A 26,887-nucleotide genomic window follows, 5' to 3' on the forward strand; every position below is an offset into this window, starting at 1 on the left:
AGGTTAGTAAAGGAATAACTTTCTGGAGACGACGAAGTGGTAAGTATCTACATGAAATTTCTGCTGACCCTTTTGAATTTAATAATACTTCTTTGTTATCACGGCGAAAAAGGTAACAAGCAAGCGCATGATCATGAACTCCACTGTAGTTCCACCGCACCTCCAATAGCTACTGAGGCATTGCCCATGTGGCACCAAAACTGGAGTGCGTATTCTGCTATTAACGTGTTCGTATGTTTGCGCGTATAGTGGCGGGGCATTGCTCTTTTTGTTTCTTTTAATCATGCAAAATACAAAGAAAAAGGGTGAAGGAGAGGGAACCGGTTGGTAAGACCGCCAAGAATCCCCTAGTTAGCAGATGTTCTGACTCGGTAGTTGAAAAAGCGCTTTCTCCTTGAATTGATGAAGGTTTCATCAGCCCGCTTCGTTGGTCACCTTATTATAAGAAGGATAACAATGATAAAGCGCTCGGTAAGGAAGGATAATGCGGTTCGCGTATATAGGTTTTGCTCCTTTACAATACAGCAAGCGTATCAAGGACGCCCAACCTGTTTTGTTCAGATACAATTCGTCAAAGTGGTGCACGAACAAGAAACGAATCCGTTTCCTTTATTTATTTTCTTCGCACCGGAAGCATCGCAGCCCCTATGAAGAGGCCGCGAGGAAACATGTTGGAAGACGGATTCGCACCACTGCGTTCGCTCTGCGTTTTCCACTTTGCACTGGCCGCAAATACGCGGCACCGCCCGAAACGGAAGAAAGAACTCGGCCGGCGCGAATGTTCAAAAGTAAGAAATAAAGAAGGTTCCGGGCAATGGAAAAGAGCGAACATTATTTTATTACATCGACAGTCCCGCAGCCCGCTTCTCGACAAAAGTCTCTCCACTTGGATGCGGGCCAAGGGGCCTGCACAGAAAAGGGAACGCTGAAGCTGGCGAGCACGAGGGGGGGAAGGGAGGAAAAAAAAGCGTGGCGGAGGCGCCCGTTTCTTGGCGATGCGGATTAAACGCGCCAACGCTGCAATCCCCATCCGCGCTCTCCCTTCTCCCTATCAGGGCGCGACGGGACGACGCCGGTCCGGGACGGCGGAGGGGACACAGAAGGCAGGGGGAGAAGGGCGAACCGGACGTGACGTCGGCGCTCTCCTCTTCCGCGCAGGCGCGCTGGGGATTGCACGACCACGTGACTCAACCCGCAGGCACCCTCTCCCACCTCGAGGCGCCACAAGCATCGGACGCGTCCTGCGGTGAAGCGCTTCCTCGTGGCTGCTGCACTGCCGGCGCCTCCTCACGACTGTCCCACTTTCGGTCCTGTGCGGCGCTAAGACGGGGAAGAAAGGGGAGAGGACGGGGGCGCGGACGGAAACTTTGCCTCCCGGGCTCGCGCCTGCACGTAAGGAGTAGAAAATCAACGAGGCCGGAAAAAAGGGGCGGACGCCGCCAGCACCGAAGCGAATAGAGAAACTCGCCGCGCTGTGTGCGCGCTGTCTGCAGCTTGCGGTGTTTACGTGCCAGCGGGATCGAGTGAAGCGTGATCTGCTGCCGGCTAACCGAGCGTGAGTGGAGGTGCGTGAAGGTGAAAGGCGACGCCACATCTGCGGCCATGCCCCTTCGCTCTGCGGGATACCGAAGCGCGATGATTTCCGCCTCCCTTCTGACGCACGTGTGAACGCTTGGACGGTGCCCGTGCCGGAGGAGCCGCGGACGTCGGGCCTGCCTCCAGTGCGGTTAGAACTACTGGTTCTCGGTGATTTCTCCGCGATTCAGGCTTCGCAGACAGGCACCCCTTTAGTTCCAGATGAACTTTCCCGCAAGCCCAGCATGAGCCATCCGAGGAAAAATTGCGCCAGAGTCGGCTTCCATCGCAGCCCGTTCGGGATGCGCGGATGCTGGTACTCCCTCTGCCTCACTGTTTCGTTGGCCTTCTCAGAAATAGCGGCGGAGTTCCTCCTTTCCTCGGAATACACCACATCAGGTAAAGGAAAGCCATCCTCGCATGCTGCCTAAGCTAGTTTGTGTTCCTCGTGTTCAACACTGGTTTTTCTCAAGACCATCGTAGGTTGTGAGGCTTGTTTTCACTGAAAACTTGGTGAGACGTCACTTGCAAGGGCTGGTGAGTGGAAGCAGTAGCCACAAGTAAAAAAAGACAAAAAAAGTCATCGCCAAAGTTGTCGCATACTGTTCCAATTATTTTACTTGTTTCTCATTACTACATATTCATTACGATTATCAAAGAGAATATATCTTGCCCTTTTTAAAACTCACATTATGACTTTTTCAGCACTAAGGTGGCACTGTTTTATTCTGATAGTAGATGGTAGAGCTGCCGTTTCAAACTTGCATGTTTTCTGAATGGCTCTACAAAGTCATGGGTAAGTGTTAAGGAACACACATTGTTTCCCACGTTGAAGATAGTCAAAGTTGTGTACCACTGTATTTACTGGAATATTAGTTTACTTTTTATTTCAATGCCAAGCTCTTTTTCTATCAAAATACCCTTTGCTCTTTGTCTGTGCGGACTGTGATACGCGGCTACGCTGCCAGCAAAGCCACACCTACAAGCTGTACGCTGGGTCATGCAATATCGCGCCTTTTTCCGCGCATTCACCCAGAGTCGGCGCCTGCCCATACCGGCTCTAAGATGAGCCGACTCTGCGGGCAACGCGGCAAAAATTAAAGTAACGATGTTGCTTTCGCGCACATTCCGGGGTATGATTTTTTGCACCACTTGGGCCCAGCCTCTTCGCTTTGAAAGAATAGGAGTTCGCCCCGCAAAAAGAAATACCATGGTCACATTACACAAAACCAACAGTTAATTGCTTATTCCGTTCCCAGAGGCGACAGAAAAATGAACTTATGCAAAAACTAATAGTAATAAAGGGAAAAGACTTTGTGCTTGTTAGGGTAATTGCTAATATTTGGTGGGTTCTATATGCAAAGGAGGTATGTGTAGGAGCTGATTACAACTTTCTCTTATGCTACTACAGAAAGAAATGTAGAGCAGTAAAATATTCCACAAACAGAAATATAGCAATGGAATATGTGGTCGTGTAAAAGAAGCGCTTTTTTGAGTAGCAAGCATAAATAGTTAGGAGCTCCAGATATACAGACTGAACAAAGATTTCTGTGAAAGCGAAGTGTTCGACGCATTGGTGCGGCGTGGTCTAGATCTTGGGACTTTCATTACGTGTTTCCATCCTTTAATTCATGCAAAATATTCACTTTTCATCGTTCATTCACTCCCAGTCAACCGCTATATCGTGTCCGTGCACAATTCCCTGCATATTTATCAATCTTTTTGTCTTTATCTCCAGTGCCATCCCTTTTCATTTCAGAACAAGTTCTTTGTGTTCATGCGCATTTTTTTGTAGACTTTTAGTCTCTACTTCTCTGAATTCTCGTGTAAATTTGATGCGTCTTGCGAAGCTGCGCTGCACGTGGCGTATCGAAGTCTGGCATTTCTAAGCCAGTTCTTTGGCAGAGAAGTTACACAGAACTAATGGGCGTATATATAGTATCATGCTTTAGGAGGAGTGGTGGAATTCTGCGTGTTTTCATTAAAATCACAGAGCTCGCAATGAAAGTGGATGAGGGCGCGGGGTCAGCCTTCGAGCCTCTCCACCTTCAAAACCACAGCCTTATTGCTTGTCGCCTTTAGAAGCAGCGCCCTAACAGGTATGCGACACGTGTTCGTACGGCGGTGGCCTGCATACTTCTGATAACATACACACCGTGTGGCGATTATTGCTATGGCTATTTGTCTATTTGTACTTGAATACAATTTGAAAGAGCAGTTTGAGCTCCAAGTATGCGGGAGATCATACGATGAGGCATAGTGGGCACAGTAATTTTTACCGTCTAGTACGAGTTGACGGCTAGATGTCCACTTTGGTAGCCGCCTTTTTATTAGAGCCAGTTCCAAAGCCCCACTTTTGCTTAGACTTCGTGGCACGCAGAAAAACTCCGTCATCAATAATCTGTAGCCCGCTACAGGAGCGCGCGTGTAGTAGCTAAGAGGTAACTATAACGCATCAAAAATTTTGTTCCTGTTGCCATCATTAGCATATGTTATATTTTCTCTTTTTCCGCACAGGCGCCTGATTACTGAGTGAGTGAGACCACAGTGTTTCTATCTCTGTCTCTCGCCCTCCATGTTTATTTCCTTTTAAACTCTGGTAGCCCTTATCAACAATGAACTGTGCTATTGTATTTCTGGGAACCTGGCTTACAAGCACCACTGCTGTTCAATAACATATATAATAACATATATAAGTTTCATGAAAAAGCTTGAACACTATACGATGCCGTTGCTGCAAAATTTAGGATTAACTAAAAATTCAAGGATTGACGGAAGAAATATTCGTTCTTTTTATGATGTTGATTACGGGATTCAGGAGAACTATTTGGGAACAGAGGCTTGCATCAAACGATAAAACGGGGCGCTTGCGGTACAAGTAATCTCTTTACAGGAACTACCGACGAGTGAGAAAATCATTCACACTTCATTTCATCCAGCCTACACAAATCACCCACTGGCTATAAAAGTGAAGATTTACTCAAAATCCATTCTGTAATTCAGTCGCTTTGGGACGTTAAACCCCAATAAACCAAACCATTCTGTAATATATGCACACGTCAAATTTTCAGCAGGCGAGACTAAAATAGATTACCTGACATCTTTAGCAGCAGCAAATACTGATACGACTACAAAAGAGCGAGCACAAAAATGCCAGCTATATGTGCTTGTTTTTAGTTCTCGATCATAACCGAAAATTCAACTACGTATAAACACTGTGCACTTAGATTACAAAGAAGAGTACTTGTGCTGGGTACGGCAGGTTTTCTAAACACATTGTCATGTTCCGGTGCGGACCGCATGATGGACATGTCCATCCGTATTCATGTGAAAATCTATTATTGCGATCACATGACCGCTCGCACAATGTACTGTATTCGTTCTTTTTATAGGGCAGCCAAGGCTAACGTGAGTAAAAGGGTTACGAAAAGTACGAAGGTCAACGGAATACAAAAAAGAGCAAAACATTCCTGCATTCCCGCTTTCACTTCATCTCTCTCTCTCTCTCTCTAGTATACTACCTATGCGAACATAGTGTGCTAGGTCGGATATAACGAATCTTAGAATTCACTCTCTGATACAACGAACTTTAATGTGTATTTCTTAAGTATGCCACCTTGAAAATAACAACTTTTTCTATGTTATCTCAGGTATCAACACCATTCGTGTGTTATCTGTGATTGGTAGACCTTGTCGGGCCCATTGGTTGAATGCGAAGAAAGAACTGCGCGAATGAGACACGACGGCGAAGAGGCGAAGTCACACACAAACGCAGTTGTTAGTTGTTAGTCTGTGTTTGTGTGAGTCTTTGCCTCTTCTCCGTCCGCGTCTCATTCACGCAGTTCTTTCTTTGTACCTAGAATAGCACGAACCTAAGTGTAACAATCGGAAATAGCAAACTTTAGTGTATCAACCACGGATATAGCAAACGTTCTGGTGATAAGGTATTGAAATGATCCACCGAAGATCGTTTTTTCTTAATAATGGGTGCACTAACGGCCAGCTAAGCAGCTACTATTGCAAAAACAGTATAATGTTTATTTCTCTTTTTCCTTTTCACTTAGTACACTTGGTATCGCAGTTATTTCTTTTGTATTTTTTCCGGCCTCAGATTTATATTAAATTTGCGTTTATGCATAAAGAAAAGGAACTGCCCTGGGAACAGAAATGTGAGCCCGTGCAGTACATAAAATGATGTCAATGGAGCTGGCTGTCCTGGCGGTGCTATTTCCAAATACGTCCACCCCGCAAGCGCCGATCCTCAGTCAAACGCATAATTGCCACTCTCCCCACAGAGGACCGCCCACTCCCCCACCCGCGGCTGCCTCGATAATTTTGTCCCGGATGAAATTCCTTGGCGTTCTACTTGAAATCCCGAGCGACTTCTTCTTCCCTCGCGCGCCGTGGGCGTGCGCGCGGCCTGTCCAGGCTTCGACGTTTACATTCTCCAAATTACCGGTTATTCGGGCGGCCGTAGCAATAGACCTGCCCGGACTATTTATATTTTTTGTTTGCTCTTGCCTCTGCTCCTGCCCAGCTTTTGTTTTCGTTCTATCTGCGCGCTAACTTTTAATGCCTTTCTTTCCATTATTTTTCCTCTCTGTTTCGTTCGTCCTCTTTCCGTCCGCATAAAAATGTGCTCAGTAAGGGAATTCACTGCGCCCATTTCCATATCCCATAATCCTGGCGTCCCTTTTTTTCTTTCTCTCTTCTTTCGCCCCTCACTTCTTGCCGGCGCTTTTTCTTCTCTTCGTCCCTTTCTTTGGATAATTCTTTCGCAAAGTTCACTGCTCAGGACGGGAAATCGCGATTCTTTTCGACTGAGTCGCTTTATCACGTCCAGTCTCCTCCCACCAACCCGGCTTGCCTTGCGCGCCGTCGAGCGGGGGCGCCAGCGCTCCGTGTATTGGCAGGCTTAAATTTTTGATGCGCGCCGCCGAAGCGCTCGCGCATTGACGAGATTTATAAAGCCTTGATAACGGCTCTCACCTCCCACCTCCTAACCTCCTCTCCCGCTCTCTCCTGTCCGCCCTTCCTCCGCTTACTGCCCTTTCCCTTTGTTGAGGGGCGACTCTACGAAAGCACTAAACAGAGGAGGGAGAAAGAAGCGGACGAAGGTGGGCAATGCGCCGTGCGCTTCTCTGGTTTTGCCTAGTGTAAAGCAATACGTAGGCGTCGTTTCTTTTTATTCAGGCCCGTCGGGCGAGGAAATGATTGGGACACGCGTATGGACACAGTCTGGCCCACATGAAGGGAGACGGTAGAAAGACATTTTCGATGGCGCGTGGGTGCATAAGCGCTGGCCCTATTAGGACCAGCAGAACTTGGGGCCTTTATCGAATCTGCACTGGTTAGCAGGAAAGGGTGAAGTGATCAGAATTGCGCACAGAAAAAAAAAATTGAATTGGCTATGTAGCTAGGATGAATGCAGTGAACTGCAGCAAGAATAGTGCGCTGGTATCTAGCGGAAACTTGGTAGCGTATCATTTTTTTTAGGGGAAGTGGTAAAGCTGTGAAAGGACAAACTTGTGCCTGGAAATTTCTGCGCTAGAGAAAGGCGAGGACTAAACCGTACTTTGTATGCAAAGGGCCAACTCCATTACTGGTACATTATAGTGCTGGAAAGCTTAAAAGGTTCATACTGCTGCAGGCTAGGCCTCTGCACTCACTGTAAAGGGCTAATAAATCTACGTGGAATCTAAGAAACAAAATACCCCAGTATGGAATTAGCTATATGCTACTACACAGACGCTGTGAAATGTTGTTTTCTATGGTTAGGGCAAATTTAAACACTCCGGCTGCTTATAAATCGTTGAACGGGACATTTTTCTCTCGAGTATTTTTTATAGTGAACACTTCAGGCAGTCACAAAGGTCACAAATGCAAGGTATTTTTCAGCGACATTTATTTCTTTTGAAGTGTCTGCAGCAGGCGCTTATTATAGGCTAAACGCAGATATTTTGTAGTTTTGGACATCGCATGCCTTGACAAATAAATTCTGCGTTGGCAGTCGTTTGCGACGGGCATAGCGGACCAAGTTGTCACCATGGTTCCTTTTTTATTTTATTTTTTTACATTTTAGATTTGTGCTTTCTTTCCTAAGGACTACCGCTTCTGCGTAAATGCCCCGCCAATACTTTAATCAACAGTGCGGGACGACATTCTATCTTCTATTCCTCCAAATTGGTATGTTACTACGGTGAATAACATTAATTATTAGTTTTCGCACCTCAGTGCAGATTACTCAACATTCAATGCGCGAAACATTTTCTTTTTATCGTGGGCCAGCAAGCTTGTGCAGCTTAGCTTTGCTATACGACAAAAATAGTATGGTTTTTTTCCTCTCTACACAAAAAGAGACGATGCCTTTAAAATGCACAGCAGGCGTATTTCTGTTTTTTTTTCATATACGCTGTTACGCTCAACCTATGGAAGGAAATAAAACAGTTTCAAGCGCATTTATTAGCATGTTATTTAAAAAATACCTCTTTGAATAACTGTCGACAGGCCCAGATATGTACAGTCGTGAAAAATATGAGTGGGGAACACAGTTGGAGCATTCATTTATTGATTACTCCGTTATTATTTGTGACAAGCGCAGTTTTTCTCTCTCTTTAACTAGTTTTCGTCTGCGCCTACAATATCCCAATGTCTTTGTGCAATTTAGTAGAGAAATAACCAAGAAATTTGCAATTTTCTGCGTGAAGTTTGTTGCCTCTCATATTTTTCACGACTGTACATCGCGGACACTGTAGCTGTGCACGTTTATCTCAGCTTGCGATTTCTTTAATGAGAATAGAGTCTTAATGGGTATTACGTCACAGGCATAAACTGAGAACCCCGAAAATCACCGCTTATATTTTTATACTTTTTTGTGTACTCTTTATTAATATGAAAAGCTCGGACGGTACATATAGGAATTTTGGCGTTTCTACAGCACTGAACTTACATAGGTATACGATAGAACATCAAACGCGCTACCTGGTGTTAAGAAAAAGAGTGTCGTGGCCGCTTCAACCATGCCGCGGCGGGCGAGAACTAGGACTACAAACACGCAGTATAAAGCAGTTGTAGCGAACAGGCTTTAGAAAGCAGAGAAAGCCCTAACGTCGGAGTGAAGCGGCGAAACCCGAGAAATAAGTAAAGAAAAGCACCGATTCTCTCGAAATAAGACAGAGCTGCTAGGAAGTTAATTCCTTCCTTAACGCGTTCTGCCGGTGCGGCCGACTATAATTAATCGCGTCTTCGTCAGAGTGGAAAAATAAACGAAGGTAATTGGACTCACGGTGGTCTGACGTCTCTCTGTCTGTGCCGCTTCGGGTTCGTACTGCAGTGAGCCTTTCGCTGCGGGTCTCCAACCGAGTGCGCAAAACAAATAGAATCCACAGGACGGCCCCAATTGGCGCCTAGGAAGAAGAATTGTAACCTGTCCAGTAGGCGCCTATCGATATATGGACTTCTCGCCAAGCGCTTAGAAGAAGCAATTTCGCCAGGCCTCACATCTTACCGATAGGTTTAGTCTGCTCATGGACCTTCAGTAAAGAAATAAATCTCCTTGACTTCCGCGTTTGCTTCCGTTCTATTGAACTCGAGATGGAAAAGGCAAACAAATCGACATGAAAAGTAAAGCACGAAGTAGAACCTAAGCCAACATTCTCATCAGTACAATTTTATTCTCTTGAGCCAAAGAGCTTATAATTCTGTGTTATTAGCACTGACAGAGCGCTTCTGCGTTAAACATCGCCACGCGGCATTACACGATAAACATCGTGCCCACAAAATTAGCCTCTTATTTGTTACCCTGCATCTTGATAAGCGCAAGAGTACTTCGCATAGGTAGCAGTATCAAGTAACTTGCGTGTGCATTGTTAACTGGACCAGTGTCCAAACCTGAAAATTTAGTGACGTCATTCGAAAGAGTGCTTCACATATATTGTAGAATGAGCGAACAAATCACTAAATGTTGCTCATTTGCGCTGCCTCTTTTATCTGAAAGAAAACAAATGATACCATATTTGCACGCTCACAGCAAGAAAGTAACGACAGTGAGAAATAAAGATTTTGGATCCAGGTAATTTTAATATAGTCAAATAATGCGCACAATGTAATCGATAAGGTGGTAAGACTTATTTAAGATTCTTAACCACAATTTGACTCCGCAGCCTCTTACTGTCGTTCTTGATTGACAAACAGAAATTCCTCTCTACTTAGTAGATGAAAGGTTATTCTCTGCTTGCGAACATATCTTGTTTTTGATGCTGGAGAAATTTTTTCTCCGTACAAATTAATCGCCAGTTGGACGTTTGCTACTGATTTGTTTTTAAACAAGCACATAACAAACAAAGCGAGGCACCCTGATTCGAAATCAGGTTTTGTCTTAACCTGAAATTTAGGGAGGTAAACACTGCTATATAAGAAAGCTATAGATAACAATGTTATTTAGCAAAAATGTTTCTAAGGCGCACTGAAGGCCAATAGAAGTTGGCCTGTACCGGTACAGGCGTAGTACATCCCTAGTATACCACTCGCACACAAAACGGACCTTTTATGAGGGAGAAACGGCCAACAAAAATAAATGCAGATATCGGCATCGTGGGCTGATTGCGCAAGTAAAATGCATTCATCGATAAACTTTTTGCCCGAATCCGAGAGTCAACGCTATATTGCTATTGACTTCAATATGCTGGCAACTTGTCCTTTTCGGTAAAGGCACAAACGACCGGTGGGAAAATATTTAAATCCAATTTTTGCTGCCGGACAAAGGTAACATGAGAAAGAGCTAAAGAATCCATTTTTACTGAGAACAATAATTAGACGGAGCAGTCCTCAATGTGCATTTATATACTCCACTCTCAAAATAATTTGTCACCACGGACACTGCTACACTATCCCGCCTTCAGGCATGCAACAGCAGTTGCACAATTCCTAGGTCTCTCGTATTTTATGCGGTGTTTATTTTATTGTGGTTGTTAAAAGAAAGAAGCCCAATAGAGCAGAAGAATGCCTCAAGACATTGTTCCTCCCAAGCTTTTATAGGCAAGGCGTTTGTAGAATCAGGTCGAATTTCGCGTAATCTGTAGATCTCTTTCTTGCTTTATTGCAGGGGTCTAACTACATATCCCAGAAGAAATATATACCCTCGTAAGACCGGAGCAAAAGTTACTCTTGTCAGCGTTAATTAAATTATATTTATCAAGTCTGGTCGTTCTTATGAGAGTGCGAAAAAATATTCGAAGCCGTATAATTGCAACAGTTCTTTCTTTATGAGTTTTCAGCATGCTCTCTGGTACAGGCCTCAGTGCCTTCAGAAGCATGCAAGAACGTCTTATGCCGTATATTAAGATAAATACATATACGACAGAATGCGTAGTTTAAGTTACAAATAATGTCACGGTAAAGAGCAAGAAACCTGGGGTCTATTTGGCCAGTGGTAGCAAAAATCTGGTTTAGACAAATCAACCTTCGTGGTAAGCTGCTCACAACGCCCCTACTCCCACATAGTTCTTGAAAAGCTGACTACGTGGAAGCACGGCGAGTATTCTCTGACTTCGAATAGCTGCCTGGCTTTCTTTAATCCCGTTAATGGAAATATGCAATAAAATACACGAGAGATCTAACGAAGATATTGGTTTGAATATGTGTAAAGGATCACTTGGATGTAGATACATAGAGCTATAAAGAAATGAGTATGTAGGGTAAAAGGGCTGAGCAAATAGGTTTGAGGGTGAAATTATTGCAGAAAAGTTTCTCCCCGGTAACATCGAGCAAACAAGCTTCGTATGCTTGGATTAGTTCACAGTAGTTAACCTTTCTGCAGAACACCCGGAGGTCGTTGAATGGAAATGCCGGTCAATATATCGAACAGTTTTGGGAGGCGTTTGTTGGAACGCGTTTCCCAGGAAAGGGGACAAATGGTTAGAGGCAAAACGAAACGAAAGAGAACGCACCCGTCCCCCTTTAGCCCCAGAAAAAGGCTTGCCTCGCCTGTTTACATTCCTCGCGGGAAAATAAAGCCCGCAAAGCACGGCCCAATCTTTCACTGGGTACATAACAAATGTTTACTCAATCGATCCCGGCCAACCACACGTGGTCGAGGAAACTCCTTCCAACCTTCGGCGAGTTTTCGGTTTGGACTTGCTTACTTAGGCGCAGACAAAAGCTGCACTCGATGTCGACCTATTCTTGACAGTAAAGTCCGGAAAGCACAGAGCTTACAAAGGCAGACATTTATAAGTTATTTTTAGCCTTCGAACTCTTCTTCAAGGATACTTTCTCGAACTAAAGTGTGAGAAGCATTGAATGACTAAAACTATTCCGCCACACCGCAATACAGGAGTCCCTATTCCGATTAGGTAGCCTTGAAACTTTAGAAAAGCTGTGTATGCAGGCTCGATACCCGTGTGACAGCCATGCGCTGGCGTAGCAAATAAGAATATATTGCACATTATACTATACATTAAAATATTGAAAAAGATATTGGACAGAAAACAGCAGTTTTCTAGAACGTAGACCACAATATTTAACGGCGCCACAAGCAGAAAGACTGTACGCCACTTTCAGCATGCGTATAGGACGCTGCCATTTGAAAAGCAATGACAGAATATGTGGCCCGGGGTTGAACTTTGTAGTTAAGCATAATGTAGAACGTATTGAAACCAACCTGAGAAAATGATTTCCCATTAAAGTTTCGATATTAAAACGAAGATAATCACAATACTCATCTAAATTTGAGGTAAGCTAATGAACATCACAATGCTCACAAACAGTAATGCATTTGAGACCTGTCGTTGTACTTATTGTGTCGTTGAGAGACATGCGAGAGTAATTTGCCCTGCAGTGGGCGTAGTCAGGCTGATGATGATTATTATCAAATTCATGCCGTTCCTCTGCTTTGCGAGTATATGAATACGAAGTGCTAATCATGTCACTCGCCGAAATCCGGATGAGTGTTTAAAAACCGAGAGTGACTTAAATTGCTTGGCCACCCTTTACTGAAGCCTCTTGCATCTATGCGCTCCAGTGATAATTGAAACGTTTACTACCTTAAAAAACTGATAGACATTACAATAGTCGGTAATGCGAAGTATGAGCGCCGCTCGTCACGTGTTTTATCTTTGCCACCCTTAGGGATCTCCCCGCGGCAGCTACCTTCCAGCCGCCCGTCCCTCAGTTTCCGCCATGGCAGGTGGCGTTTCGCCCTACTACTCCCTGTCATCTGTAAAGTGACTGAGTGACCTGTGTCCTGTCAGGTGGCGTGTTAGGGTGACTGCGCCGACGTTTAATGACATGGCATGTGGCGCGTCACGCTGCTCGCCAACCTGCGGGATCTTCCCGAGGCATTTCTTGGACAACCGTTTGGAAATATTGGACAACCGGTTACGCCGACGACGCCGACTACTACGCCGGCGGCTACGACGTGGAAGCCAGGAACGGGCGCGCAAGAGCTGCGCTCTAAAACGCTTTACAACAGTAGGTCTTTCTTGACTTGGTCCACGCACTGAATACGTGCGCTCCATGTGAGGCTGCAGAATGAAGCTCCGAAACTTTGAGAAATTAATTCTTTGCTAGCGCTGAGCAGAACGCGGGGCGTGAAAAAGGTTGCTCGAGACGAGGACTTTAAATTCATGTGTATCTTCAACTACTCATCGAGTGCATGCTGTTCAAAAGTGTAAGTTATGAGGCTCGTTTCCCTAAAGCCTCAAGTACAAGAAATGAGGTCTGGAAAGGATGCGTCTTATTCTGAGATTGTAAGGATTCTGACCTCAATTAATTTTTCTTTCTCGACCTTGCAGTACGCTTCAGCGGCATATATCCTTCTGGCAGTATTCGGCTTGATTGAAAAGACCGAAAAGTACAAATAATCTCACTCACTGACTATAGCTTTAGAACCTGCGCACACAGACGCAAACACGCGCGCGCACATGCACATGCACACGTGCGCGCGCGCACACACACACACACACACACACACACACACACACACACACACACACACACACACACACACACACACACACACACACACACACACACACACACACACACACACACACACACACACACACACACACGCACACACGCACGCACGCACGCATGCACGATCGCACGCACGCACACACACACACACACACACACACACACACACACACACACACACACACACACACACACACACACACACACACACACACACACACACCACGTGTACACGCGCACAGCGCTTCTTACCTCTGTGCTAGAAGAAATGCAAGGAGGTTGCTTTTGCGTGATTCGCCTTTGACCATGGCGCGTTGTGCCTTTGAATATCTGAGCAATGGTATTACGATGGTAATTTTTCGTGCCCTTTTGTTTTATCTTTAGATACAATTGTGGCTATTAACTCTAAATTTTTAATTGAGGCTGTTATAAATGTTTGTGTACTGAGGTGCGACAGTTTTCCTAATGCATAAAATCTCGCACAATTCCATGAAGCTGCCGCAATTCCATGAAGCCGAAATGCCCACGCACGTATAGCGTGCGATATCAGTGCGCATTACAAACAGCACGTTGTAGAAATTCATTCCCAAGCACCTCTTTCTCATCTCCTTCTTTCACTTCTCATTGTATCTTCTTGAGGGAGCAAACCATTTTTTTTTTTTACGTGCGCACCCAGGTTGACACATCTACTGCTTCTTTCCTTCTCTCTCAAGATTTTCGCAGATATTTGTAGAAAGGATCCACTCAACAGCATGAGGATGTTTCTCTGCGCCAAATAAGTGTCATAATGACTTGACCCGCATCCTGAATAATTCCGCGCCACAAAATATAAAAAGAGATAAACTTTCGTGTCCAAGTTGCACATCCTCGTTCTGCTGCCCGCATTGCGACAGGCCGCTTTCTTGTGCAGTTCCTCCCAAAAGCACAGCGATGCGTCGGGCTTGTCTTGGCAAGTGAAAGTGATACCTCCAGTACGACTGCCGCAGTAATGTTCATTTAGTTTTTTTTGTTTTGTTTAGTGCATGTTCTTTTGTGCGAATGGATGTTCGCATGAGCTATTAGTAATTCAGAACGAAGGAAAGCTGCTGCAGAAAGTGCACGACGCTGGAAAACTTTTGTTTTGCACCGGTGACATATACACAACAATTGAAATACACGCATTTTAGCATATGCGTTTAGATTTGCATACATCAGTTGATAGGAGAGGTCAGCTATACGAGTTTCTTGACAACACAGAGTCAGCAAGGGACGGGAAAACGTCAGGGTGCAAGTCTACGCTTCGACAAGAGGACCTGCCTTCATCTGGGACCAGACGAAGATTTGCAAACTGAGGCTTCCCCCTTCCTTGTCCACTCTTGTTGTCACACCAGTGAAGATATATTTTTCGCCTTCGACAACATATTTTAAAGCATCATATATTCTGCGATGCGTGGTAGTGTTAAAGGAAAAGCTCGAGGCTGATTTTGTCAAGTGACCGCAAGTAATCGTGTTGGTAAAAGATAATCCATTAAAACACCGACTATCTCAAGCCATGAGTGATGCCGCTAGTATTCTAAAAAAACGCTCTATGCTGCAACATTAACGATTTATAGATAGCCACTGTACTTTTGGTTCACGTAGCTTACGGAGAAGCTGTTTCGACAGATTACTGAAAAGAAGAATTACGGTTTTATTTATTATAAGCAGACAAGAAAAGTACAAAAGTACACGAAAATTATGCGACCCTAAGTAATTTCACTCAACTCAGCCAACAAGAAATAAATCTTGCGGCATTCCGTATATCCTCTTGATTTATTCAATATTTTCACACTTAGAAACATTGCATGGTTATGGCGTGCCTGAGAAAAAAAAAAGATACTTCTTAAGAAAAGAGAATTGGAAGTGCAAACTCCGGCAATTTCCTGCTTTTCTGGTCCTGTTTAATCAGTGCATAGACAGGCAGCGCATTTAAGTCAACAGTTCGCAAGCGGTTTTGTGCTGCACCTACGTGCTTACCAGTGACTTATAAGGCATGCAGAAGTTGACGTTATGAATAAAGCCGAACATTTGTTGCTTGAGTGTTGTTGAAAAAGCAGGAGCGCGTAAGAAACTGCTGGGTATGGTTAACTAGAGTTTGCTGTGTCAGTGATTAAAGAAGAGCAACCGCTTAACCACATCGAATTTTTACGGAAAGCTAGATTTGCAGATGTTTAGGACCAGCATCCGTAAATAAGATGTGGCTTAGAAAACGAAGCGTGTTCGAGGTCAGATATATTCTGTAACTATAACGCGCCAACATAAATATGAAACTATCCAGAAACGCTGAAGCTTTTTAAGCTGCGCACGCAAGTTTTAAGGCTCTGTAAACACTTTCTGCAGCGAATTCCCTGCGGCAAACACTAACGATGTCGTCTGCGACGCCAAGCTTAGCGGGACGTCGGTAAACTGTTCTCACGTATTGTTGCTTATCTCAGAGTTCGAACGTTTTTCAGAAGCTGAAACTTTTTCGAGTTCCTGTTCCACAATGAATGCATATGGCAGTTCTGTAACACAGGACGTGATCAACGCGCACTTTTTTTTTCATTCATAATATTGCCAAAAGAAGTCTTCGTATCACTGCAGAACGAATTCATGTTGTTATAGGAACGGCAAGCTGTCTGCTCGAGCCTAGAGCGAAACGTTTGTCGCACGATATATGCTCCATTTTAACAAGAACAACATTAACTAAACGTACATGTCACGCAGACGCTGAAAACGAGACCGGTGTAAGGAAAATAAAAGCGCGCATAAATTTTTCTTGGAGGAGGTAGTTATTTAGGTACATGGGGGGCGAATTTCTACAGATTTTGTGTTTCATATTCCGATCGAGGAAATTTTGATGCTCCAGGGTTCACACCACGTTTTGCTGGTATGGAGGACCAGGTAGCGCGCACACACACACACACACACACATGCCGACACACGCATGCAACACATGCACGCGCGCGCACAACTAACACAAACACGCACGCACCGCATGCGTGCAAACGCACCCACACACACGCATACACGCACCCACGCACACATAAGAACGCTCAAGCGGCAAAAAGTAGCCGGGTTGCTCCGAAACTGTGTAGGAAAGGCGAGTGGCGAAGCCCCTCAAAGCGCAAATGCACTGCGGGCTTGTTGAAGCACGGCCTGCACGCAGGCAAACGCAGTACCGTGGACGAGTGAGAAACGCGCACGCCGCAAGCACGCGGCGTCGACTCTTAATAGTGCTCGTTTTTTGAAGGGGGTGGGAACGACGCTCCTGGAGGGGAGGGCAGGTTCTGTCATTAGGCCTGGCGACGCGGGAACAGGGAAACGCACTTCCTCTGGCAGGAAGACGCTCGTTCATCTCAGGAAATAACCGGCGAGAGCTCAGATATGACAGTCATTAGAAAGCCTGCAGGAAAGTAAAAAGCCTCAAAGCGCGGACGGGCAACGAAAGAGGAGTGCAACCGTGTGTTTAAGTTTGCATAAGCAGGAGAGAAAACATGAGAATCAAATCGAATGAAGAGCGCGAGGGTTTTTTTTTTTTTTTTTTCTCTGGGGAAAATAAAGTTTAGTACGAAAGAGGGACGTCGTGACGTCAAGGGATTTTACTCTTAGTAAGCTGCCAACGATGTGTTGACGCAACGAACAAACTTGGGTGTACCCTCGAAGAGACCTGGAGCATGGAAAGTGGTTGCAGATAGAGCAGAAGAGGAATTTGTTGCCATGCGTTGATATGCGCTGCTCACTGTTACTCCACGTTTTTGTTGTCGGTAGCGTTTTTGCAATTTCCTACTTCTTGCTTGCTTTTCCAAGAAGACGATACATGCATATATTATGCATGCACAAGTGCATAATATATATATATATATATATATATATATATATATATATATATATATATATATATATATATATATATATATATATATATATATATATATAGTTTGATGCGATCGATGGAAGCACTATGAAAGAAAGATTTTGCTACATATGAGAGGAATGGACCGTTATCTTGAATATTTTCATAACAGTATCTTATAATTTTCTGATTTGCAAAATTGTTGTACCAGAATGTTGGCCACGAAGTTGCCTGTATTCCTATGTCGTTGCTGGAACAGAAACTTTCTTAAATTTATCCTTAAATGGCACTAAGAGCTCGCTCTCTATCTCTTGGAGAAACGCAGGTCCAACATCCTAGGACAAAAATTTTGAAAATTACGAAATTGTAAGATACTGCTGTGTAAATATTAGAGGTGATGGTCTATTTTTCTGATAAGTAGCAAAATCTGTATTTTATAGTGTTTCCATCTGTCACATCGGAGAGTTAAGACTGCCATAGAAAACCGATGTGGAACGCTTTTGGCTTTAGCGAAAACGTCAATAGAAAAAAAAACCCGCAGGACTGCCGTCGTGTGATCTGCGGATAAATTGATGGCTACAGTGAAATCTTGCATTACATGAAAAAAGTGCGGTCATAACCGGTTTCCCGCTCAAAATTACTTTTGCCCAGAATTGTTGAGTTTGTGCCCGCGAAAAGATGCCCTTCGCAAGTTTTGCGACCCCTGCTGTGAGCAAAATATAAAAACCTATCTTAACTCTCGCTGTTTAGTTTGATAACTGTAACAGAAGCGAAAGCAAATCAGGCACTCATGAGCTTGGTGTTGATGTGAAGAAGCGGTAAATCGGAGCTTAATTTTTGCGGAGAAGGCAAAACACCTTGCGCATTCACAGGCACACGAATCCGGGTGCATTTCCAGTGGGGAATGACACTGCTCTGCTCTCTATATGAAGGACTGCAGTCTCTACATGAAATAACCGTGTAACAAAGTACCGCGCACACGGGAACCAGCCGATCAGTAGCATGATTGGCCCGTAGGGCGTCTTGGACCCTGGGTTTGGACTCTGTATCAGTTATCCGCACTGGTCCTCGCAGAGCCCTCCTCTCAGGATAAAGAATTTTTCCGCAAAAGAGAACAAAAAAATGCAGCCCTGCGGCGAAAGGCACTTATGCCTCGCAACCAACTTGGGACGCCCGCAAGGGCAGAGTTACTGCTTCTAGTGTACCTCACTGTCACAGACGTCGCGGATAGGATAAGGGGGGGCTCCCCATCTCTTCCGTTACTGGCAGAGCTGCGCCCGGGGGCAAGAACCAGCAATAAGACAGGCGAGCAGAGTCGAAGTGTGTAAAAGGAAAGAGCGCGGCTCCCCGAAGGGGCCATTAGAGCTGGTCGATTTCGGACGCATTATTGGAGAAGCGCAACAGAAACGACAACACGGGGGAAAACGGGTAGAGCGTATGGGTCGCAGCGCAAAGCCGTTCCTCCCATGCGAGCAAGACGGTTTCGCGTACACGACGGGACTCGGACGGCAAGTTTCGGAAATTGGTGCTCACTAGACGAGGCAGGCGTCCTCTCGCCCTCGCCACCACGCAGGCTCCTCCATCCTGCCCGCCCACGGACTGCTGTGCGGCGACGACAGTCCATCGGTCGGGGAAGGCCTCTTCTTCCTGGCGCACCCTGTGACAAAGGCTGTCCCGGCCCGTCTGGGAAGCGCACTCTTTCAAACGGCCGGAAGTCTTCGAAGTACAACGCTTGGCGCCGTCTGGAAACGAAACAGTTCGATTGTTTTGGGGCGCCTTTTCTTCCCGTCTTTCTTTCTTCGGCGCTGGACTGTCATTCCGCTCAGCGGCCAGTGCGCCCACTTTTGGCTGTTCCGTAGATGAAGATGGAGCGACTTCTGGGCCTGCGGCTATGATTCGAGGGGCAGAAACTAGTGTTTCGAGGTGGACAGTTTCATTTGTTTTCCTGTTTTTTTTTTTTAAGTACTTGACCTTTCGAGTGCAGAATCTGCGCGGAACGGAGAAGTGACGACAAGTTGTTTTGTGCTGGGGACAACAACTTGAGCTCCGCACATTTAGGGGTTATTGGAGACGCGTCGCTGCACTAATACTCAGTTATTTTCCAAAAAGTAGATTTAGACATTTCCTATCGCTTTCTGGATTCTTAAAGCTTTTTAAGAAGGAGTATAAGGATTTATCACTCATTCATTGATCATGGCTTTGAGGTAATAAGAAACAGGAATAGATTTGCAAGTGTTAATTAGGCATATCTACTTCATGCAGACGTAGCGTTGACACATGATTGCGCCATGTCTAAGAACGGCGTCTTGTCTCGGCCCCTGAGTGTCTGAGCGCGTTTTTTTCGAGCAGATCACTGCATTTACGTCATTTATTGCTCACTTAATCCTTGCCTTCTCGTACATATTACAATCACATTTCGTCAAGCGTAAATGCCGAATCGCTGGATGACCACACACGTTTCGGCGAAGCTTTAGATAAGGCCGAGCTCACGGCACCAGCACGAGTAGCTCACGCAATTAAGACTCCCGCTTCCCTTACGACGTCCTTGGCGGTGCGGGCACAAGGCGGGGATAACTACGAGCAGGCAAGAGGGAGAGAGAAGCCAGGCTCAGAGATCTTAGTCTGACGACGCCGACAGCGGGAGCTAGCGGCGCCACAGAGCCGATCGCTCCGCAGTGAAGCGCAGCAATCAAACGGCGCCGTCGAAGCTGACTCCAAGAGATACAGGGGAGGCCCGTTCTCGGCGCCATTTCGGTGACAGCGACGGCGACCACCAACCCGCGGGAGGAACCCGGACAATTTTCTGGTGCGCGAAGGCGATAACAGGAGAAGAACACGCAACCCTTTTTTTCCTCTCCGCCGCCGCCGACCGTCCCTACAGCCAACCGAAGCGCCTCCGCATGCAATCCCACTTCCTTTTTCGCCCTGTCGCACTTTCCCCATTCCCCGTTTTCCCTTCATTGTTGCTTCTCCCCTCCTCGTTCACTGCCGGCGAAGACGACGACCAACCACGCTTTCCGGCTTATCTCAGCTTTCGCCCCGCTTGTCGCGGTTCGCCTTTTCCCTACACTCTCCCTATAACTCTCCCCTTTCCTCCTTCTCTCTCTCTCTCTCTCTATCTCGGTCTTTGTACGTTTTGCCGCATCCCCTTCACCCCTTCTTTCTTCCCCTTTCGCGCACCTTATTTTCCGGGGTCCCGGACGGCTCCTTTCAGGAAGGCTTCCCGCTGTACCTCGTCTTTCGCTGTTTCCCCCCGAGGAATCCTCGGGATGCGAGGCTGCCTTTTCTCGCGCCTCTTCTTCCCTCTCTTCCTTTTCTCCTCTTCCAATTTCGGTCCGAGCTCTCCTTCCTCCTCGCATAACTCTCACGACCGGCGCGTGGTGTCATCTCCGCCAAACTCTATTCACTGAAGTGGGTATAATAAAAAAGGCAATAATGCAAAACCGACCACAAAAGAGGCCATCGGGTGTTGAAAAATTGCTATTCCGGTAACGCGGCATACTCCTCGAATAACTACAGAATCTCTCCCCATATAATACGAAATCACTAATGTATACGAGAGGAAGTTTGCGCGTCGAAGGGCACCCAGGATAATTTTCCGGGCAAAGTAATATTGAACGCGAAGCGGGCCGTGTTCTTGCTTGAAAATAAAGTAAAGGCACCGAGCTGAAGTGAGTGGGTTGCCAAGCTTTTGGTAGTACGGGAAAAAAGGATCGAGCAAAATGGCACTGTTTTTTTGCTGTCACCTAAAAGAACCATACTCGCAGGAAAGCATAATCTTTTCGAGAAACGAAGCAGTCACGCAGAAAAAGAAGTCCTGGTCGTTTCTGAGGTCGAAATACATTATAGTCCGACGAGTATAAACAGAAACAAGAACATTATTTCAATTCTTTCTCGAAGCCTTTAATTGGAGTTCCTTTTCTCCTGTGTTAAAACAGGCAGGCATTTGCAGTTCCCGCAGAGCCTCACTTTATTTTCAGTTTTTGACATTATCTTCATTCTCCGTATCTAAATGTGGGTTGTCTTATTAAGATTTTTTTATTGATTTAGTGATGTTATCAGCAAAAATAATCGTGGAAGCGTTGTGATATGAATCGTAACAACAAAATCACCCAAATAAACGACACTTTCTAGTCTGATATTATTTCTATGTGGAAAAGCGTAGCCAGGGCGTCTTTCAGGCACGAACCTCTGCTTACAAGAGCCTCTTAAAAAAACATTTAATTGAAATGTTTCGTGCGAAACTACATTCTGGGGCTAAGAATGAAAACTAACTCGATCATTATACGAACATAACGCGGGTTAGTTTACTCTGGTCGCTCAAATATCTACAGAAAACTTCCCCATCAGACTCTCGAGTTACTAAAAGACGCCAATAGAGCGAGAGAGTGGCTATGAACGTGGAAAGAAGGCTGCTTGCACAGCTTAGAAACGGAAGGCACTGAAAGAGTTTAGGGGTGTAGCGAACAGAAAGAAGAGAAGACGAAAACAGGAATTGGCAGCACGAAACACGTAGCCGCGATGGCATGGCGGTGATGGCGGCTGCTGCTGCGTCGAAGACTGCGTGACGCGTCAGAGGCTTTGCCGCGCTCGATGATGTCAGATGCATTTCTGAAGTGGTGCCTCTCAAATGGTATCGATGTAACCGTTGCTTTCGTGTTTTTGCGCGCCGTTCTTTCCGAGCCCTCGGCTGCAGTTCACTTCAACGGGCCGAGGTAGCGTTATAATCCTAATATGTTGATTGATTGATTGATTGATTGATTGATTGATTGATTGATTGATTGATTGATTGATTGATTGATTGATTGATTGATTGATTGATTGATTGATTAAAACATCTTTATTTGTTCAGTATTCTCAGAACATGTGGGTGGGCCGCCTAGTCCGGTAGTCCACTGGCTGCTGCTGCTGCGCTGGCCCTCCCCACCAGCCAGTGCTGAGGGTCAGGATCATCGCTGAGCAGAATAGCCTCCCACTGCCCCTCCGAGGGGTTGGGAATGCACAGCGCTCGAGAATGTGCATATTAGTTCTATAGCAATATTAGCGGAAGAAGCCGACGATTAAATTGGCATGCCCACGCCATATGATAGAGGTTAGCTACCTCTCCACAGTCTCTAAAATGTTGTTACGTTCTTGTTGTTGCTTTTTATTTTTGCGAGGTGTCCAACTCCCTCCTTGCGTTATATTCATAGTCGCGACATCTATTAGTAGACACGTCAGTTGTTCAAGTAATTAAGGATACCTGTTACAGCGACCCTGCCACCATGACTGCTAGTTCTGAATCACAGTTTCAAAATCACTGCTAAGCATGCTGACATAGATTTTAATTTATTAATTCAAGTTAAACACGCAAAGTTAACAAGAGCCGTGATATTCAGCTTTGGACTGGCTTTCTCATGGCATGCTTACGGTTTCATATTGATGCTCTGGTTTCAAGATTATGGTTAGCACCAATAAAGTTAGGGTAACAGAAATGCAAAGTTAATTCGGACGGCACTTAGAGGTCTCTCGTTTTTCTCTTCCGCGCAACAGTAGTTTAGATTGGGCCACACGCAACTACGTCTTAACAGTACCCAGACTATTATGCGGTTACGTAATCTCTGAGGCCTAAGTTTAAGTTCGGAGCACGCTATACCATTACGCCGACTGCTTCCTCTAGCGTACTGCTGTAGTTAGACAACGCCGGCCTTTATTACACGCATGTAATGTAAGGCAGGATTAAGAGTACAAAAAAAAAAAAACAGGACCTTAAGGAACACGTGAAATACTAAAGAGTTCTGAGAAAGGCATTCTAGACAACAAAAGTGAACGGCACAAAAAAAGGCATCATTTGAAAAGAGAGAATTTTATTACAACAAAAACCAGGCACCGTCAGCGCTGCAGCCTCATCCTACGCAGCGTAGGCGTTTCGGGTATGGCAACTACATGATTACTAGCAACGCGCCCTCTGCAGTGCAGAGTTTGCGTGAGGAGCGTGGATCGCCTCCGTAGCAACGTCTTTCATCAGCTTTGGCAGCGCGGTGGATGGTGGGCGAGATGTTCAGGCGGGGCGCGATTGCCCGTGGGCAAAAAAATTTCGACGTAGGAGGTAGCTCGAGGTAGCTGGCTTCCCCGGCGAAAATACCGCAGGTACCATCACAAAGCAGTGCAAACACGCTCGCATCACGTTATCTCAATATCGGACAAAAGTTTAGCGAAGTACAAGCTGAAAACGAGAGTCTATTTTACGTGAGGAGGATGCAAAGAGAGCTTGAGCGTGCATGTGGGTGGATAGTACAGGTGAAAGTTGGTACGCATGGATGCTTTATGTCAGCCGCAGCCTACAAAGTTTCGCTTGCTTTCAGCATGTCTTCACTTAAGGGGAGGGACTTCGAGGACGTCCAGTTATTTGCCGTGTGAAAATTAATCAATTTCGTTTTTTTCTTCTCAGAGCTGAGTTCATAAGCGCCCGTTCGTCGGTTGAGCCGCGCCGCCGCCGTCGGTGCATGCCCCCAGCCAAGCCATACATATATGAAAGAAACATTGTCGCGGCTGGGATTCAAACTCGCGGCGCGCGAACACATTAGCTTTGCGGGCCCATGCACCAGAGCACTAGGCTACGGCAGCAGCCGATCACGCCTTGTGATAACTGCAACGCACTCTCGTCAAATCGTCGTCTTCTTCAGTTAATACTGCTATCGAACTAATGTACAGGATCTCGTGCGCTGTGCATCGCACGTCGTCGTGTTCATCAACTAATAGTACTATCGAACTAATATCGTCGCCAGACGTGCGGACGACCCAGTAATGCAAAACAACGAGACCACAGAGACTGAGAGCACTAGGCTAGCGCCGTAGCCGTTGATACGCCTCGTGTTCAACTGCAGCACACTCTCGCGATGTGCGTTGCACATCATCGGCTTCTTCTACTAATACTGCTATAGAACTAATAAGAACATTCTCGCGGACTGTGCAGTGGACATCGTCGTCTTCATCAATCAATATCGAATTAATATAGTCGCCGGTTGTGCGAAGACCCAGCAAAGCAATATAATGAGCCTACATTGCGTGAGACACCGATAGAGCTGCGCTCAAATTCTGAAATAGAGAGAATCGTAATTGTATTTCAATTTTTTTTTCTGCCCATCTTGACGTTTGTTAGAGGGCCGTAGGCGCATTTATTTCTCTGAAACTAGGGTTAAAGTTTTCGCGTAACCCGAATTAAACTCGTGACGTCTGAACCTATGAACTACCCGTGATCATTTTTTTGCAAGTGAATGCTTGTTTAGCGTATCTTTGCGGATCCACGTGGAAAATGCTGTCACGGTGTAATCAGGATCACGTGGCCAAAGTCTTGCAACTTTGGCCACATGATCCTGATTCTCGCCCCACTGCAGTCTGCTAGCGAAAACGGCAAATGGTGGTGATGCTCTTATTTAATTTATATTTTTTACCTTTTCAAGCTTATGAAAGCTCTGTTTTCAGTGAGAAGAGAATTCTTGGTATTGCTACTCGATAAAATATTGATACACGACCACTTAAATTGTCTTCAGTGTCAGGATGCATTGCCGCCCACACGGTGAACCTCAACACGCAGTGCGTGGCTAGAGCTGTCGTTGCAAAGCTGTGTAAAACAAGCAGCGCTGGAATGCTATCCATTTAGCAATGATCCGAAAAAGTGTGCTTCTCAATAGAATATCCGCAAGTTAGATGTTGTGCATCATGGCGCATCCGTTTTCTACAATTCGCGATCGTAAGCGCACCTACCCTTATAAAAATGTTTTTAGACAGCCTGTAGACTGTCCATAGACTTCTGTTTATAAAGTCTATAGGCTCTTTGTAGATAAATTCTAGATAAGTCTATAGGCAATACAAATGATATAACCCGTCTACAGACAATCTATGTATTCATGGCCATACACTCCAAGTAGACTTTTGAGCATAGACTATGGATAGACAAACAGAAATATCTATAGGACGGCAAGAGAGGTTATAGACTTCTTATAGACTCTCTTGCCGTCCTATAGATATTTCTGTTTGTCCCTTCGTAGCCTATGCACAAAAGTCTACTTAACGTATATGGCCATAAATACTTAGATTGTCTATAGACTGTCTATAGCATTTGTATTGCCTCTAGACTTATCTAGGATTTATCTATAGAGAGTCTATATATAGACTATGAATAGACAAAAAAGAAATATCTATAGGGCGGCAAAAGAGTCCATAAGAAGTTTATAGACTGTCTACAGACCATATATATCAGGGTACCCTGGCCCGCTGGAGGCGGTAATGAGTACTGCACAGCCTAAAAATGGCTGAGGCTTAGCTTAGGTTAAGCCTAGTCAGATGCGAAGCATATTGTCGCCGAGTTGCATATCGAGCACGCCGCTTGGCTAGACGTTCTTCACGCTCTTCATCAGTCTCTGTAGCACGCCGCAACTTTTGCTTCTCATTCCAACGAGCAGCCCTGCCTCCAGGAGGCATCTCTATCCCGTGTACGCCTAGCAGAGGCAGGCGCACCCCCTTGTATACCGCCGCTCCAGCATCATGTGTTCACTACAGCGCACCTAGCGGCAGAAGCAGGAAACACATTGGTCGCGACGCCTCGCGCGACGGCGCGAGCTAGGCCCCCGTTTCTCATCTGCTGTGACGTCACGCACCACGTGGTCATCCTTGGTCACGACGCATCGCGCGACGGCGCGAGTTGGGCCCCCGTTTTTCATCTGCTGTGACGTCACGCATCACGTGGTATGACATGGAGGTCACGAAAGGTCAATGGTAACGACACCGCCGCGCTCGAGGAGCCGGGTTGGGCTATTTTAGTATGCTTCGCATAAAATGCTGTCCGGAACTGCGGAGAGGTGATTTCTAATTTGCTCTGATTTTCTCCTTGCTGTATGGCCACACACACACACACACACACACACACACACACACACACACACACACACACACACACACACACACACACACACACACACACACACACACACACACACACACACACACACACACACACACACACACACACACACACACACACACACACACACATACACACACACACACACACACACACATACGCACGCACGCACGCACGCACGCAAGCACGCACGCTCACAGACACACGCATGCACGCGCGCACACACGCACGCGCACACACACAGACACACACATGCTTCACTCTGCTACAGGGCATTAAAGTCTTGATGCGGGCTGTTTCATTTGCCAGAAGTAAAAGTTTTCTTCTGCTGATGTCTTCGCCTACGTACAACGAAAAAAACGCTTCCGGGCACACTCTTACATTTACCCGAGAACTCGAGGCATCAGCGGACACCGAAAGAAACCCGCGGCAAAAAATGTAGGAGGCAGATTGGCAAAAGGCGGAGGCGGCACGATGTGGCCAAATTCCCCCGCAAGGTTTGGACTCATGCCACCAGATTGAGCCGACACTTACTTGCTACACTGGCAGCGTTCGTTCTAGACGGCAGCGATTTGTTCTAT

At 45.8% G+C, this 26,887-nt stretch overlaps 1 protein-coding gene across 1 annotated transcript in view; it reads left to right on the plus strand.

The window, feature by feature from the left end:
* Positions 1 to 1,239: 1,239 nt before the first annotated feature.
* LOC149341540 (zwei Ig domain protein zig-8-like) overlaps positions 1,240 to 26,887 on the plus strand; it is a 202,970-nt gene continuing 177,322 nt past the window's right edge. The window contains exon 1 of the mRNA XM_089541988.1: positions 1,240 to 1,974. Coding sequence (XP_089398114.1) covers positions 1,821 to 1,974 — 154 coding nt within the window. The 5' untranslated portion in view covers positions 1,240 to 1,820. The remainder of the gene's footprint in view (positions 1,975 to 26,887) is intronic.

The sequence above is a fragment of the Amblyomma mixtum genome, chromosome 5, assembly GCF_055824585.1.
Source record: "Amblyomma mixtum isolate Tamu chromosome 5, ASM5582458v1, whole genome shotgun sequence".
NCBI lineage: Eukaryota > Metazoa > Arthropoda > Arachnida > Ixodida > Ixodidae > Amblyomma > Amblyomma mixtum.